Source organism: Narcine bancroftii, chromosome 6 (genome assembly GCF_036971445.1).
Source record: "Narcine bancroftii isolate sNarBan1 chromosome 6, sNarBan1.hap1, whole genome shotgun sequence".
Taxonomy (NCBI): Eukaryota; Metazoa; Chordata; class Chondrichthyes; order Torpediniformes; family Narcinidae; genus Narcine; species Narcine bancroftii.
The window spans coordinates 188,933,923-188,952,002 of record NC_091474.1 but is presented as its reverse complement, the minus strand read 5'-3'; the positions used below and the strand labels follow the sequence as shown (position 1 = coordinate 188,952,002).

Genomic DNA, 18,080 nt, shown 5'->3' with positions numbered 1-18,080 from the left:
TGGTCAATTATCTGGTTATAAGGATAATTGGACTAAAAGTGAAATTTTATCAATTAGTAAAGATGATTATTCAATGTTTAGAAATATTACGAATTTGAAGTGGACGAAACAAATTAAATATTTGGGAATTAATGTTAATACTGACTACCAAAATTTATATTCACTTAATTATCTTCCTTTAATGAAGAAGATTAAGGCAGATTTAGTTAAATGGAAAGATTTACCTTTGGGTTTATTAGGAAGAATTAATAGTATAAAAATGAATATTTTTCCTCGTATACAATATTTATTTCGATCAATTCCTTGTTGTTTACAAAAAAGATTTTTTAAGGATTTATATAAAGTAATTAGGGATTTTTTGTGGAAAGGAAAATTTCCTAGGGTGGCATTGGAAAAATTGATGTGGGATTTTCAATTTGGAGCGTTACGAGATACGCCTAGTTGGGCACAGATAGAATTGGCAGTTATTTCTGAAAATTTTTCGAATGAATTTTTATTTTGATGGAATAAAAATTTGTTACGAACTTATGATGTACCAATATTGAAACATTTAATGAATTTATGGACAAGTAAATTACATAAAATGGGATTGAAAAATAAGTGGTCGCGAAGATTACCATTATATAATAATCAACTTGTTCCTTTCACGGTATCTAATACTATTTTGAAACAATGGGAGGAGAAAGGAATACATAATTTATCTGACTTTTTGAAAAGGTCATTTTTGTTCTTTTGTAGAATTGCAAAAGCGATTTGATATAAGTGGTTATTCTATATTTGTGTATTATCAGTTAAGATCTTTTGTAAAACAGGTATGCAGTCGTCAAATGAATTTACTGTCTGAAACTGATTTTGAGAAAGATGTGCTCTCATTTCCAAAAAAGGGTTATATATCAGGTTTGTATCGTATTTTGTTGGAAAATGAAAGTAAAATAGATTGGGATAAAGATAAAATGAAATGGGAAAAAGATTTAAGTTTAACAATAACTGAAGAAGATTGGTCTGAAATCTGCCGTAATAGTGTTCGAAAATTGATTAATGCTAGATTGGCGATGATTAATTATAGTTTTATACATCAATTATATTTAACACCTGAAAAATTTAAAAAATTTGGTTTTGGTAAGTCAGATCTTTGTTTTCGTTGTGATCAGGTTTCTGGTACTTTTTTTACATGCTGTTTGGTTGTGTGATCGGTAACAACAATTTTGGAAAGGTATTCAATCTGTATTTAATAATCTATATAATCATCATATTGTATTAGACCCTGATATATTTTTATTAGGGAATATGCAACCGTTGATTGATTTAGAATTAGATAATTACCAGATCTCTTTTATTTACTTAGTGCTGGCAGTGGCCAAGAAATGTATAGCGATTACTTGGAAGAATAAAAATGTATTGTCTTTAGATAGGTGGTATTCAGAGATGAAGTTTTGTTTGGTTATGGAAAGAATATCTTTTTCTATACAAGATAAGATGTCTTTTTATGAGTTAAAGTGGATCCCATTTATTGATTATATACAATTTAAATAAGTTTGAATTAATCATTTTTTTTCTTTAAAAAAACTTTTTTAAAATTATATATTTTTTCTATATATGTTTTTTTCTTTCTTTTTTTAGTTTTTTTTATTAGTTGTTTTTTTTTGTTTAAGTTCTTTTTGTTTTTTCATCTATATTCTTATATAATAAATTTTTTTGGATTAATAATTAATATTTAATTATTATATTTTTTGGTTTTTTATATATATATAGAACTTTTTTTTAAGATATATATTTTTTATTTTTTTATTATACTAATAGTATTAATTCTTCACTTTATTGTGGGGTGGGGAGGGGGGGTTTAGGGGTTAAAAATAGTTTTTTTTTAGTCTTAGTTTTTAGTTGTTAGGGGGAGATGCCGAGTTTGGAATTGTATTAACTATGTTACTTTGTACTTGTATTACTTTATTATGAATTTTTTCTGTACGTGAATTACTTACTTTCTTCATATGTTAAAATTAATCAATAAAGTTTTGAAAAAAAAAGAAATTTTTCTTCTTAAATATATAGTGGCGTTTTCTTCCACTTTTCCCCCCTCCCTCCCTCACTCCCTTTCCCATTTATTTAAAGTTCAAACTATAAGATACATTAAACCCATTAAACAATGTTGTTACTGAATAAAAATAAACAAGAAATTTTACTGAGTCAGTTCTTTTCATTATCTTCTCCTTCTGTCATTTTAGGTGGTGGAAGTCCACGGTAGGATTTCTCTATTGTATTTCATGTCTGGCTCTCATATTTGTTTGAATATTGTAATATTATTTCTTAAATTATATGTTATTTTTTCTAATGGAATACACTTATTCATTTCTATATACCATTGTTGTATTCTCAAGTTATCTTCTAATTTCCAGGTTGACATAATACATTTTTTTGCTACAGCTAGGGCTATCTTTTTTGTGCTCCATCCAAATTGAGTCCAAATTCTTTGTTTCTTATATTACTTAGGAGGAAGATCTCTGGGTTTTTTGGTATATTACTTTTTGTGATTTTCTTTAATATCTGGTTTAGATCTTCCCAAAATTTTTTCACTTTCTCACATGTCCAAATCGCATGAATTGTTGTTCCCGTTTCCTTTTTACAGTGAAAACATGTGTCAGATACTGTTGGGTCCCATTTATTTAACTTTTGAGGTGTGATGTATAGCCTGTGTATCCAGTTATATTGTACCATACGTAACCTCGTGTTTATTGTATTTCTCATATTTCCGGAGCATAGCTTCTCCCATGTTTCATTCTTTATCTTTGTTTAGATTTTGTTCCCATTTTTGTTTAGTTTTACCATTTGTTTCCTCGTTCTCCTTTTCTTGCAGTTTGATGTACATGTTTGTTACAAACTTTTTTGATTATCATTGTGTCTGTAATCACATATTCAAAATTGCTTCCTTCTAACCTCAGACTGTTTCCCAATTTGTCCTTCAAGTAGGTTTTCAGTTGGTGGTATGTAAACATTGTATCGTGAGTTATATTATATTTATCCTTCATTTGTTCAAAGGATAATAATTTATTTCCCAAAAAACAATTTTCTATTCTTTTGATGCCTTTTCTCTCCCATTCTCTAAACATAACATAACATAACAATTACAGCACGGAAACAGGCCATTAGGCCCTTCTAGTCCGCACCGAACCAAACACCCCTTTCTAATCCCACCTCCCTGCACAATGCCCATAACCCTCCATCTTCTTCTCATCCATATACCTGTCCAACCTTTTCTTAAATAATACAATTGACTCCGCCGCCACTATTTCTCTCGGAAGATCATTCCACACAGCTACCACTCTCTGAGTAAAGAAGTTCCCCCTCATGTTACCTCTAAACCTCTGCCCCTTAATTCTTAACTCATGTCCTCTTGTTTTAAACTTTCCTCCTCTTAACGGAAATAGTCTATCCACATCCATTCTGTCTATCCCTTTCATAATCTTAAATACTTCTATCAAATCCCCTCTCAACCTTCTACGCTCCAAAGAATAAAGACCCAATCTGTCCAATCTCTCCCCATACTCCAGATGCTTAAACCCAGGCAACATTCTGGTAAACCTTCTCTGCACTCTCTCCACTCTGTTTATATCCTTCCTATAATTAGGCGACCAGAACTGCACACAGAACTCCAAATTAGGCCGCACCAACGTCTTATACAATCTCAACATCACCTCCCAACTCCTATATTCCATGCAATGATTGATAAAGGCCAGCATACTAAAAGCCTTCTTCACCACCCTATTCACGTGAGTTTCTACCTTCATGGAATGATGTACCGTCACTCCTAAATCTTTCTGCTCTTCTGTATTTCTCAATGCTCTCCCATTTACCACATATGTCCTATTCTGATTCTTCTTACCAAAATGAAGCACCTCACACTTATCAGCATTAAATTCCATCTGCCATTTTTCAGCCCACTTTTCTAAGCAGCCCAAATCCCTCTGCAATCCTTGAAAACCTTCTTCATTATCCACTATTCCACCTATCTTAGTATCGTCTGCATATTTACTAATCCAATTCAAGGGATTAGCTGATTTTGTGTCAATATTAGTTTTGGTAGTTGGTATTTGTTTTACTCCTTTCAACATGAATCTTCTTCCAAATGTTGAGCAGATGATGCAATACCGGTGAATTCCTACGTTGTACCAATTTTTCATCCCATTTATATAGTATATGTTCAGGTATCTTCTCCCTTATTTTATCTAGTTCTAATCTGGTCCAATCTGGTTTTTCCCTTTTTTGATAAAAATCTGATAGGTATCTTAATTGTGCAGCTCTATAATAATTTTTAAAGTTTGGTAGTTGTAAGCCTCCTTGTTTGTACCATTCTGTCGATTTATCTAGTGCTATCCTTGGTTTCCCCCCTTTCCATAAAAATTTCCTTATTATTTTCTTTAACTCCTTGAAGAATTTCTCTGTTAGGCGTATTGGTAATGACTGAAATAGGTATTGTATCCTTGGGAAAATGTTCATTTTAATACAGTTTATCCTTCCTATCAGTGTTAGTGGTAAGTCTTTCCAATGCTCTAAGTCGTCTTGTAATTTTTTCATTCATGGATAGTAATTGAGTTTATATAGATGGTCAAGGTTATTATTTATTTGTATACCTAGGTATCGCATTGCTTGTGTTTGCCATCTAAATGGCGATTCTTTCTTAAACTTTGAGAAATCCGCATTATTCGTTGGCATTGCTTCACTTTTATTTGCGTTGATCTTGCACCCCGATACTTCTCCATATTCCTTCAATTTCTTATGTAATTCTTTTATTGATATTTCTGGTTCTGTTAAGAATATTATAATGTCATCTGCAAATAGACTGATTTTATATTCCTTCTCTTTTATTTTTATCCATTTTATTTTATTTTCTGTTCTTATCAGTTCTGCTAGTGGTTCTATAGCAAACGCGAACAGTGAGGGAGATAGTGGATATCCCTGCCTTGTTGATCTGCTTAAGTTAAATTGTTTTGATATATATCCATTTACTGTCACTTTCGCCAATGGTCCCTTATATAATGCTTTAATCCAATTAATATATTTCTCTGGTAAGCTGAATTTTTGTAGTACTTTGAATAAATAATTCCATTCTACTCTGTCAAAGGCCTTCTCTGCATCTAAAGCAACCGCTACTGTTGGAGTTTTATTTCCTTCTACTGCATGAATTAAGTTAATATATTTACAGATATTGTCTGTTGTTCGTCTTTTTTTAATAAATCCAGTTTGGTCTAGATTTACTATTTTTGGTACATAGTCGGCTAATCTGTTTGCTAATAGTTTAGCTATTATCTTATCATCTGTGTTAAGTAAAGATATTGGTCTATATGACGCTGGTACAAGTGGGTCTTTCCCTGTCTTTGGTATTACTGTAATTATTGCTGTTTTGGATGAATCTGGTATGCTTTGTGTTTTATCAATCTGGTTGAATACTTCCAGAAGGGGAGGAATTAATAAGTCTTTAAATGTTTTATAGAATTCTATTTTGCTCCTCTGTTTGTAATTTCGGTAGTTCAATTTTAGTTAGAAATTCATCTATTTTGTCTTCTTTCCCTTCGTTTTTAGTTTGATATAGTTGCTCGTAGAATTCCCTGAAGTTTTCATTGATCTCCGTTGGATTATATGTAATTTGCTTGTCCTTTTTACTTAATGCCAATACCATTCTTTTAGTTTGTTCTGTCTTAAGCTGCCACGCTGGAATTTTGTGCGTTTTTTTCTCATAGTTCATAATATTTCTGTTTTGTCTTCATTATGTTCTTCTCCACCTTGTATGTTTGTAGTGTTTCATATTATTTTTTTTATCTGCCAATTCTCTTCTTTTAGTTGTATCTTCCTTTATTGCTAATTTTTCTATATTTGTTATTTCCCTTTCCAAATGTTCTGTTTCCCGATTGTAGTCCTTCATCTTAGTTACATAACTTATTATTTGCCCTCTGATGAACGCTTTCATTGCGTCCCATAGTATAAACTTATCTTTCACTGATTCCGTATTTATTTCAAAGTACATTTTAATTTGTCGTTCAATTAATTCTCTAAAATCCTGTCTTTTAAATGGCATGGAGTTTAATCTCCATCTATACATTCTTGACCTCTAGCTCTATTGCCAATAATAGGGGTGAGTGGTCCGATAATAGTCTAGCTTTATATTCCGTTTTCCTAACTCTCCCTTGAATGTGGGCTGATAACAGGAATAGGTCTATCCTTGAATATGTTTTATGTCTGCCCGAATAATATGAATATTCCTTTTCCTTTGGGTGTTGTTTCCTCCATATATCCAAAAGTTACATTTCTTGCATCGATTTAATTATAAATTTGGTTAATTTGTTCTTTCTGTTAGTTTTTTTTCCAGTTTTATCCATGTTTGAATACAAATTAAGGTTAAAATCCCCTCCTATTAGTATGTTCCCTTGCGTGTCTGCTATCTTCAAAAAGATATCTTGCATAAATTTTTGATCTTCTTAATTAGGTGAATATACATTGAGTAAATTCCAAAATTCTGAATATATCTGACATTTTATCATTACATATCTCCCTGCTGGATCTATTATTTCCTCTTCTATTTTTATTGGTACATTTTTATTGATTAATATAGCTACTCCTCTGGCTTTTGAATTATATGATGCTGCTGTTATGTGTCCTATCCAATCTCTCTTTAATTTCTTGTGTTCCACTTCAGTTAGACGTGTTGCTTATACGAATGCTATATCAATTTTTTTCTTGTTTCATTAAATTTAACAGTTTCTTCCTTTTGATTTGGTTATGTATTCCATTAATATTTAAAGTCATATCGTTCAACGTAGTCATTTCATACTTTGTTTATCTTTCCTTTCCGTTTCCTCATCACCACCTTCCCTTCTTATCCATTTCTGCTTTCTTTTTTTGAACACATTATAAGACAACATTTCTAAAACATAAAATATTTCCACTATTCTCATATCTAAAATTCCTTTAAACCCAATAGCCCCTCCCCTTCCTGAGTTGCCCTTTGTCCCTTGTCGGGCAACCACATCTCCCCTCTCCATTTGGATTTGCGAATTCACTCGCGTCAACTGATTTCGCAGTGACTGTAATTCTTCCCCACCCAGCCCCCCCAGAAAAGATTTTAATCTTCATATATAACAAAGGTCACTCTCTTAATTCCCTCCTTACTTCCTTTCTTCCCCTTCTTAGATACATACACACATATACATATATACATACATATATATATATATATATATACACACACTAATATATACAAATATATATATATATATATACAAATATATATATATATACATACAAATATATATATATATACAAATATATATATATATACACAAATATATATATATATATACAAATATATATATATATATTTCTATATATATATGTATACCTAGATACACACATACATATAGTTTGTTGTAATTTTTGTTCTTGTTACATCTCTTCATCTCTCTCTGTTTTGTAGTTGTTCTGCAAATTTTCGTGCTTCTTCCGGATCCCAGAATAGTCTGTTTTGCTGCCCCGGAATAACTATTTTAAGTACTGCTGGGTATTTTAACATAAATTTATAACCTTTTTTCCATAGGGTCGTTTTTGGTGCATTAAACTCCTTCCTCTTCTTCAGGAGTTCAAAACTTATATCTGGATAGAAATAAAAATTTTGACCCTTGTATTCCAGTGGTTTTTTGTCTTCTCTTATTTTCTTCATTGCCTTCTCCAATATATTTTCTCTTGTTGTATATCTTAGGAATTTTATTAGAATGGATCTTGGTTTTTGTTGTGGTTGTGGTTTAGGGGCTAATGTTCTGTGTGCTCTTTCTATTTCCATTTCTTCCTGTAATTCTGGTCTTCCTAGGACCCTGGGGATCCATTATTTTATAAATTCTTTCATATTTTTGCCTTCTTCATCTTCCTTAAGGCCCACTATCTTTATATTGTTTCTTCTATTATAATTTTCCATTATATCTATCTTCTGAGCTAACAGCTCTTGTGTCTCTTTAACTTTTTAATCAGATTCTTCTAATTTCTTTTTTAAGTCATCTACCTCCATTTCTATGGCTGTTTCTCGTTCTTCCACCTTGTCTACTCTTTTTCCTATATCTGTCATGATCATCTCTAATCTATTCACTTTTTCTTCTGCACTTTTTATTCTTCTTTTTATTTCACTGAATTCTTGTGACTACCATTCTTTTACTGTTTCCATATATTCTTTAAAAAAAATATATATCCATGTACTTGCCCTTCCTTTCATCTTCCATTTCTCTGTGTTCTTCCTCTTCTTCTGAGTCCACTCCAGGATCTGTGTCCTTTACCTCTGTCTCTTCTGGTTTTCTTGTTGGGTTGTTTGTTTTATTTTGTTGGGTATTTTTGGTCTTCTTATTTTTATTAGAAGTGTCTTGATGTTGGTCTTCTTCCTCTGGGTTGGTCATCTGTTGTTTCTTTGATTTCTTATTTTTACTCTCTTCTTTCTTGCTCTCGTTATTTTCTGTGTTTTCCTCATGCTGTTGTGTGTAGTTGTCAGTTTCAGCTGTGGAGATCGACTCCTCAGCTGGTCCCCCCTCCCGTCAGTGTTATTTTTGTCTTGCGCATCATGCGCGATTCCTCGCGCATGCGCGGTTGCGCACTTTTGTTTGGCTCCGTGAGCCATTTTTGTAGTCCCGAGTTCGGGCTTCGACTGACCTCAGGGAGCGGGCTTCTCTCTCCACGGCGGGCCTCCTCGTACAGGTAAGGCCTTCACCTTCTTCCGACGTCTTTCCTTCTTCTTCCTGTTGTTTTTGGTTTTTCTTTCTTCGCTGCCATTTTCTCCGCACTTTTACTTTCACTTTGTTTTGGTTTTTGTTTGTGCCTTTGGTTTTTCTCTATCTTTTTTTAACTTTTCTGGAGAGGGCTGGAGTTCCCCGACCGGCCACTACTCCATCACATGACTCCTCAGATATTGGTCTATATGATGCTGGTGTTAGTGGATCCTTCCCCGTCTTTGGTATTACTGCAATTATTGCTGTCTTACATGAATCTGGCAAGTTTTGTGCTTCTTCTATTTGGTTCATTATTTCCAGGAGAGGAAGAATTAATAAGTCTTATTATAGAATTCTATTGGGAATCCATCCTCTCCAGGCATTTTATTGTTCGGCAGCTTTTTTAATATATCCTGTACTTCCTCTATTTCAAATGGTTTTATTAGTTTGTTTTGTTCCTCTTGCATTTTCAGCAGTTAAATTTTAGCTAAAAACTCTTCTATTTTTCCCCTCGTGCTCAGTTTGGTATAATTGTTCATAAAATTCCTTAAAATTTTCATTAATCTCCATTGGATTATATTAATTTGTTTGTCCTTTTTCCTTGATGCCAATACAGTTCTTTTAGCTTGTTCTGTTTTAAGTTTCCAGGCTAATATTTTTGTGTTTTTTCTCCTAGTTCATAATACTTTTGCTTTATTTTTATAATGTTCTTCTCCACCTTATACGTTTGTAATGTTTCATATTTTATTTTTTTGTCCGCCAATTCTCTTTTTGTTATATCGTCCCTTATTGCTAGTTCTTTTTCTGTACTTACTATCTCCCTTTCCAACTGTTCTATTTCCCGATTGTAGTCCTTTTTCATCTTAGTTACATAACATTATCTGCCCTCTAATGAATGCTTTCATTGCATTCCATAATATAAATTTGTCTTTCACTGATTCCATATTTATTTCAAAGTACATTTTAATTTGGCATTCAATAAATTCTCTAAATTCCTGCCTTTTAAGTAGCATGGAGTTTAATCTCCATCTATATGTTCTTGGTGGGATGTCCTCCAGTTCTATTGCTAATAACAGGGGTGAATGATTAGATAGTAATCTAGCTTTATATTGTTTTCCTAACTCTCCCTTGAATATGGGCCAACAACAAAAACCTATCAATCCTTGAGTATGTTTTATGCCTACTCGAATAATATGTGTATTCCTTCTCCCTTGGGTGCTGCCTCCTCCATATATCCATAAGTTTAATTTCCTGCATTGATTTAACCATAAATTTGGCCACTTTATACTTTTTGCTAGTCTTTTGTCCAGTTTTATCCAACATTGGATCCAAATTAAGGGTAAAATCACCTATCAATATATTCCTCTGCGTATCTACAATCTTCAAAAAAATATCTTGCATAAACTTTTGATCCTCTTCATTGGGTGCATATATATTGATCAAATTCCAAAATACTGAATATATCTGACACTTTATCATTACATACCTCCCTGCTGGATCAATTATTTCGTTCTCTATTTTGATTGGTACATTTTTATTAATTAATATAGCTACACCTCTGGCTTTTGAATTATATGATGCTGCCGCTATGTGCCCTACCCAGTCTCTCTTTAATTTATTATGTTCCACTTCAGTTATATGCATTTCCTGCACAAATGCTATGTCTTATTTTTCTTTTTTCAGGAAATTTAATAGCCTTTTTTGTTTAATTTGGTTATGTATTCCATTAATATTTATAGTCATATAGTTCAACATAGCCATCTCATATCCTGTTTACACCTCATTTCTGCTTCTTCACCACCACCATCCCCCTTTTCATCTGTTTCCCTTTTTAAACTCAATGTATGACAACACGTTTAAAACATAAAATACTTCAACAACTCCCCCTTCTAATATTCCCTTAACCCCAAATGTTCCCCCCTCTCTTTGAGTTGCCCCTTATCCCTTGCCGGACAACCACAACTCCCCTCTCCATTTGGATTGTGAACCCGCTTGCAAGCGTCAACTGATTTTGCAGTGACGGTTATTCTCTCCCACCCAACCCCCTCCAGAAAACTTTTTTCTTCACATATAACAAAGCTCATCCTCTTTTTTTCCCCCCTTATTTCCTTTATTCCCTTTTCTTTCCTTTCTTTAGTTCTTACATATACATTATTTTTACATCTTTATATGTATTTTATTGTCGTTCTTCGTTCTTGTTACATCTCTTCCTCTCTTCTTCTGTTCTGCAAATTTTCGTGCTTCCTCCGGATCCGAGAGCACTGTTTTGCTCCCCAGGGATAAATATTTTAATCACAGCTGGATATCTTAACATAAATTTATAACCTTTTTTCCATAGGATCGATTTTGCTGTATTAAACTCCTTCCTCTTTAAGAGCTCAAAACTTATGTCTGGGTAAAAAAATATTCTTTTACCCGTGTATTCCAATGGTTTTTTTTTAAATTCTCTTATTTTATTCCTTGCCTGCTGCAGTATATTTTCTCTTGTCATATATCTCAAAAATTTTACTAAAACTGATCTTGGTTTTTGATTTGTCTGTGGTTTCAGAGCTAGTGTTCTCTGTGTCCTTTCTATTTACATTCTTTCCTGTATTTCTGTCATTCCCAGGACCTTTGGATCGAATCTTTTATAAATTCTTTCATATCTGCGCTGCCTTCATCTTCCTTTAGGCCCACTATCTTTATGTGGTTTCGCCTACAATAGTTTTCCATTATATCCATCTTCTGAGCGAACAACTCTTGTGACTAACTTTTTTGTCACCGTCTTCCAATTTTCTTCTTAAGTCATTCACTTCCATTTCTACAGCCGTTTCTCATTCTTCCACTTTTTCTAATCTTTTCCTTATTTCTGTCATGACCAGCTCTATTCTACTCACTTTTTCTTCTGTACTTTTCATTTCTCTTTTCATTTCACTAAATTCTAATGTCAACCATTCTTTTAATGCTCTCATTTGTTCTTGAAATTTTTTAAATCTATATTCTGTCCATCTATTTTACCTTCTATATCTTGGTCGTCATCTTCTTTGTCTGCACCTGTGTTTGTGTCTTCTCCCTTGTATCTGTGTCTCTTCTGACTTTCCTGATGAGTTGCTTGCCTCACTTTGCTGGGCTTCTTGCTGTTGGTCCTCTTCTTCTGGGCTACTCATCTGTTGGGCCTCCTGTTGCTGCTCTTCTTTCCTATCGCTTTCCTCTTCTTCCAGCTGAGAGCCCTGGTGTCGGGCTTCTCTCAGCTGGTCGCACTGTGTTTGCCCCCCTCCCGTCGGTGTTCTCCTTTTTCTTAGTGAGCGCATGCGCATTTGCGTGCTTTTGTTTGGCTCAGAGAGCCATTTTTGCAGTCCAGCGGTCGGGGGGTCATCACCAACCTTGGAGAACGAGCTCTCTTCTCCACGACGGCTCCCTGTTTCTTCATGCAGGTAAGGCCTTCTCGTTCCTCTTCTGGCATCTTTTCTTTTTTTTCTCCATTGTTTTTACTTTTTCCTTCTTTGATGCCATTTTCTTTCTTTTCTCTACAGCTTTATCTTTTATTTGTTATATTTTGTGTTTCTTGAACTTTATATTTTCTTCACTTTATTTCTTCTTTTCTGGAGAGGGCTGGTATTCTCCTACTGGCCTCTACTCCATCACGTGACTTCTCCAAATCCAGAATAAAGATTGAGGGAAGCATTTTCAGTCTTAGGGATCTGGTGAATTGCACTTAAAGCTTCTGGATGCATTCACCCTGACCATCATACCTCTAAGCTGGACAGGTATTTGGTGTTCCAGACAAAACTGGGGTCCAGGCACTAAGTACAGTTATACCCCATTTTATGAATACTCATTTTAACACATTGCTTTTACAAAGAAACTTGTGTTCGCTATCCAAAAGAAATTTGATTGGGTTTTCGCTTTTACGAAAATAGCCGTCAATAGTAGTGAATGGGTCTTTGCTTTACACCTTTTGACTTATGGAAGGTTTCATAGGAACACTCTAATTTTGTAAAGTGGGTTATACCTGTACCTTGCTTTTCAGAATGTCAGTCTAGTTCAAATGGCCTCTTGGAGATGAGAATGCAGATGCTAGAATCTGGAGTAAAACTCAAACTGCTGGAGGAACTCAGCAGATCAGACAGAATCCATGGAGGGAAATGGACAGTTTGGCATTTTGGGATGAAACTCTGCTTCAGGGCTGAAAAATGACTGGGAAAAGGTTTGTGGCACATTTGGGAGAGTGAGGCCTCTACTTGTGGGGGGACTGGGTGGGAGGGAGAGCCAGAAGGAACAGACACGTGGTGGAGAGGGTAGAGCATAGGCACCGAGAGAAAACATGGGAGGAAAGATGAATGAAGTACACATACTGGAGATCTTGGATGGAGCTTGAAAAGCCTTCACAGTGGAGCAGGAAAATGGAGATGAGCCAGGAGGTACTGACATCTGAAGCAAAAAGCCAATTAATGGGGGTTTTTTCCCATTTCTTGGTTCTGAAACAGCAACTGTCCATTCCTTTAATTGGAAGCTGCCTAACCTGCTAATTTCCTCCAGCAGTTTGTTTGTTTTTGTTCTGAATATGCTCTTGTTCTGCAAGATTTTGATAATCTATTAAATGCAGCTATTTTTGATGTGTAATTCTGGCAGAACTGCAAAAATGATGGTGGAAATTCTAGAACAATGCATAACAGCTAATTCCTTAAACTTTAATCTAAATTCTATCCAGATATTTCAGTCATTTGCATTAAGATACAGGAAATCCTTGAAATATGGGCATCAGTGGATAATGATAGTAATCACTTACTCTGCGATAAGACTGGGAGTATCGAACCTTCCATTGAAATCAAAATCAAATACTGGTCCGCTGATCACATTGACATCCATGTGTAGTGCACGAATCACAAGTATATTATGAAGGTAATTCCATATCTCTGTCAAATAAGAAATCAATGAATTTATAATTTAATTTTATATTTACTGTTTAGAGAAAAACTAACTTCACTTGAATGGTTCATTTTTTTTTAAACTTTATTTAAGATTTTATAACATGAATAACATATAGGATTACATTAAAAAAAAATTAGGAATAAAATAATAAAATTACAATACAGTATCAGTAATCTAAATAAACTATACCCTCCCCAAAAAATATTACACATTAATGACCCAACTCAAATTAGTCCAACCCCCCCTTTCCCCCCCAAAATAAAGAGTGAAGAATTAATAAAGTTAATAATATATGTGAGAAAAAAACCCCACTTACAAAAAAACAAAAAACAAAAACATAACCGATTAAAATACTAACAAAAAGAAAAGTAATTAATACTAAGATATCAGACTTAAAAAAACATATTTAAATCAAACTTAAATGCATATATTTAACAAACGGAGTTAAGATGAAACATATATTTAACTCAAACTTAATATAAAAAATTAGTAAAGTTAGTAACATTATCTATCAAAAATTCTTAAACAATAATCAATTCTTAAAAAAAATGGTAGCATGAAAAAAAAGATGAAAAAAAAACTTTCTTTACAGAGATAAACCTTCACCAAATATCAACTAACTTCACATCTATCATCATATTAGTCACATAAACCACCATCTTAAAACAAAATTCAAACCTCATTAAGCATTGTACAATTCAATTTTAGTACTCTTCCACCATTTTTCCCTTTTACTCTTGAATAGTTATCCAATAAAAGCTCCAATACCACATTTAAATATCCCAAATCATTACGTTAAAATTCAGATATCCAAATAATAAAAACACATCTACAACGAAATCTATATCTTCAACAAATGGAGCATAAACCACAAACAAAATTCAAGCCTCATTAAGAATTGTACATTTCAATTTATAACTTTCACCATTATTCCCTTCGTTCTATAACTAAAATAGCAAAATATACACCAGAATTACCACTCCTTTCACCTTCAAGTTAAAGAAAAAATATTTAAAAAAACTTATCCATCCCATTCACATTTAAATTTCAGATATTCCTTATCTACTGAATAAACTTTACAAAAAAAACCACATCAATTTTTAGTTTTTTAAACAATCAAATACTTTCTTATGCTTTTTTTAATATTTAAACAAAAATAAACCCCTTCACTCTTTAATCTAATACAAAAAAAAGGAAAAAAAAAACGGGTAGGAGGTTAAAAATACCCCCTCCCCGTCTAAACCGCGCAATGCGGTAACTCCCAAAAAAAAAATGGGTGTGAGATAACTCACACGTAGCAGATGACTTTCAGGAAATGGTGCCTATCCAGTTCTCTCCCCAAACTCTCACTTCATCTTAAACTAATATCATCATTATTTAATATCCTTTTTTTTTTAAAAAAAACATTAGAAAAAAAAAGAAAACTCTTCTTTTAATCAGCTCCAACTGCCGAATCACCATTACAACCATTCCTTCTTGGAGCACGGCTCTTTTCTTCCATCTCTTGTCTCCTTAGAGATCGCGGCGGACTGAGTAATTGGCAGCTCTTGAGCAAATGCTATAGCTTCCTTTGGAGAATCAAAGAACTTTGGTTGGCAACCATCTTGGAAAACCTTCAAAACAGCTGGATATCTAAAGGTTGCCTTGTAGCCTTTCTTACACAACAACTCTTTAGTAGGATTGAATTCCCGTCGTTGGAACATAACTTCTTGACTCAAATCCGCATAGAAGAAAACTCGATTATTTTGAATCATCAAGGGTGATTTTCTGTGTTGTGCATTTCTAATAGCCACTTGTAAAATTATTTCCCTGTCGTAATAATTCAAGCAACGAACCAAAACAGGTCTTGGACTTTGACCTGAAATAGGTCTTCTACGCAAGGCTCTGTGAGCACGTTCCAGTATTATACCTTCCGGAAAATGTTCTTGACCCAGCACATGTGGAATCCATTCAGTAAAAAATTTTCTTGGGTCTGGTCCCTCCATACCTTCCGGCAAACCAATAATCTTTATATTGTTCCGTCTGGATTGGTTTTCCAAATAATCAATCTTTTTCACCAAATTTTTATTTTGAGTTTGTAAGTCTTCGACCATTTTGGTCACATCAAAAACTTGATCCCGTATTTCGTCTATATCTTCTTCACACGAATTAAATTTATCTCTCACTTCAAGCTTAAAAGCTCCAAACTCAGCCATCTGTTGAGAATGTATTTTCACCAGAGTATTAAACCTAGTACCAAGTTCCGTCATAATCTTGGATAATCCCTGCATTGTATAAGATAATTTAGATTCAAGATTCACAAAAATCTTTTCAATTGGAAGAGATTTTGGCTCAACAGATTCCTGCTTCTTCTGCAAACCAAAGGATCTTCTGTTCCTTCCTTCATTCTGGTTGCCTTCCTTGTAATATGACTGTGTGTGGAAACCCCAGCCACAGCCTCTCCAGCAATGACTGGAGGACGCTGCCCGGGGTTTTCCCCAATCCATAATGTACTAAATTCTCCCAGTACATCAAGTTGTATAGGTTCTTCTATCTCAAAAGATGCAGTTTGCAGTGCCACCTCTACAGTTGACAAATGCCTTTGAGTAACTCTTTGTTCTAAAGGCTGTTTGGTGCCCTCTTTAGGGGGCTCTACCGATGTAACAGAGCTCTACATCCGAACACTGTACCTCTCTCCTGGGATCCATTTCACGCTGAGTCCCGGTGTCTTTCCTGTAAGTTGGCTCCAAAACTTGAACTTTTGGAAAATGTAGTTTTTTGATGATCTGTTGTCGTTTTTTTTTGCTCTTTTCCACCAATTGTACCATCATAAGTTAAATTAACAGCACTGAAATTATCTAAACTTTTAAAGAATTTTAACGGGCATTTCTAGACAAAACAATAAGATAGAGTCAGGAGAGGACTGGAAGGCACGTCTGATCCTTACGCCATCTTGCCACGCCCCCCCACTTGAATGCTTCATGACCCAGAATTTTTTTGTGATGTTTACTCCACAATGATCAGGATCAGAAATTTAAACTCCATTTTTATTGGCTAAAAAGTTACTGCCTGTTCCCCTTGCCTGTACCTTGCAGAAAATAAACTACACCAGTCTGCATATTAATTCTGTATTGATACAAGATTCCACCATGAAGAGTCTTGAATCCAATGCCCACCTGCAAATGACCCATATCTGGCTACACAGTTCCAGTTTGACAGCAGCACATCACACTCTATAGAGGTTGATGACTTGCGGTCTAAGTTTACACTAAACCTGTCTGGAATTTCATTTCATTCACAATTATATTTAATAATTTCTCTAAACTGAATGTGTGATACACATTTTGCTTTGGTGGTTATGTAAATAGTTTGCAAAGATTCCAGGCAACTGTTAATGTGGCTGACTAGAACCCAGGGGCAGATTGGTAGCAGCTTCAATCGCTAATTGTCATCGTGGTGTCCCAGAAGTTGCCAACTTAAAAAGTGCCTTCCAATGAGCATCTGCCTGTTTAAATCAGTGAGCACTTCTCTTAAACAGTTCAGGTTCTTTAGTCATTTATCAGTTTGATTCATCAGGAAAAGTGCAAGTTTCATTAAGATTTAAACTTTGTGCCAAAGAAGGAAACACATATTACATTAAGATCATTTATTGAGGCACAGAGTGAAAATTAACTGATGCCAATATGCCCATCTTCCAGCAAGGTTGCCACACTCTGCCACTGTCACATTGGAAAAGTTTCCCCACTATGAAGTATTATTGGCTTTTTGCTGGATTTGCACCTGATTGTAAAATCTTCCCCACTACGGAAAGGCTAAAAAAAATTAATCAGTTGCATTAAAACATCTCCTCCTTGTATGTTTTTGTATCTTGAGGAGCACATTCAGCCAACTTGGTCTGTAACTGCACCCTCATGGCTCATCCCCTGCCTTATTTCAACCAACCATCAGTTTATTTTCCTTGATCTCATGATCTGGTTCATTCTTGTTCATTCTAAAGGATATGGAAATTCTATTCAACAGAGATAAAGGCCCAAGTACCAAAAAAAAAAGACGGGGGGGTGGGGGGGGAGGGGGAGGGTGGAGAGTGAAAGATTGTAGTTAGTTGCATTTTTCTACAAAAGAGCCAGTAAGGACACAAGAGAGAGCATGGCTTTTGTCTGTACTGATTCATTCTTTGATTCTTCAAATCTCTTCATTATTTGTGATTCAGAGTTAAACCGTCCTGAACTGAATTTCCTCCAAAGCATCAATGACCCATTAAGGGAATAAATAAGTGTTCAAAACATCAGAACAGGGACTAAATTTCCCTAATTCAGTTATCCATTCGCTTTATGCAGTTAATTATTACTTGCATGCATTAACATTGTATTACATTCTCATCTACGTTTGGAATAATTGTAATTACTAAGCAAATGCAAGAAGCACATTCAACTCAAATTGCAGCGAAGTGATGACAAT

At 34.3% G+C, this 18,080-nt stretch overlaps 1 protein-coding gene across 2 annotated transcripts in view; it reads right to left on the bottom strand.

Moving 5' to 3' along the window:
• Window positions 1-18,080, bottom strand: part of LOC138736879 (venom phosphodiesterase 2-like) — a 161,560-nt gene that overhangs the window by 8,417 nt on the left and 135,063 nt on the right. For both annotated transcript variants that reach the window (XM_069887028.1, XM_069887029.1), the window contains exon 22: window positions 13,501-13,627. In XM_069887028.1, coding sequence (XP_069743129.1) covers window positions 13,501-13,627 — 127 coding nt within the window. The remainder of the gene's footprint in view (window positions 1-13,500; window positions 13,628-18,080) is intronic.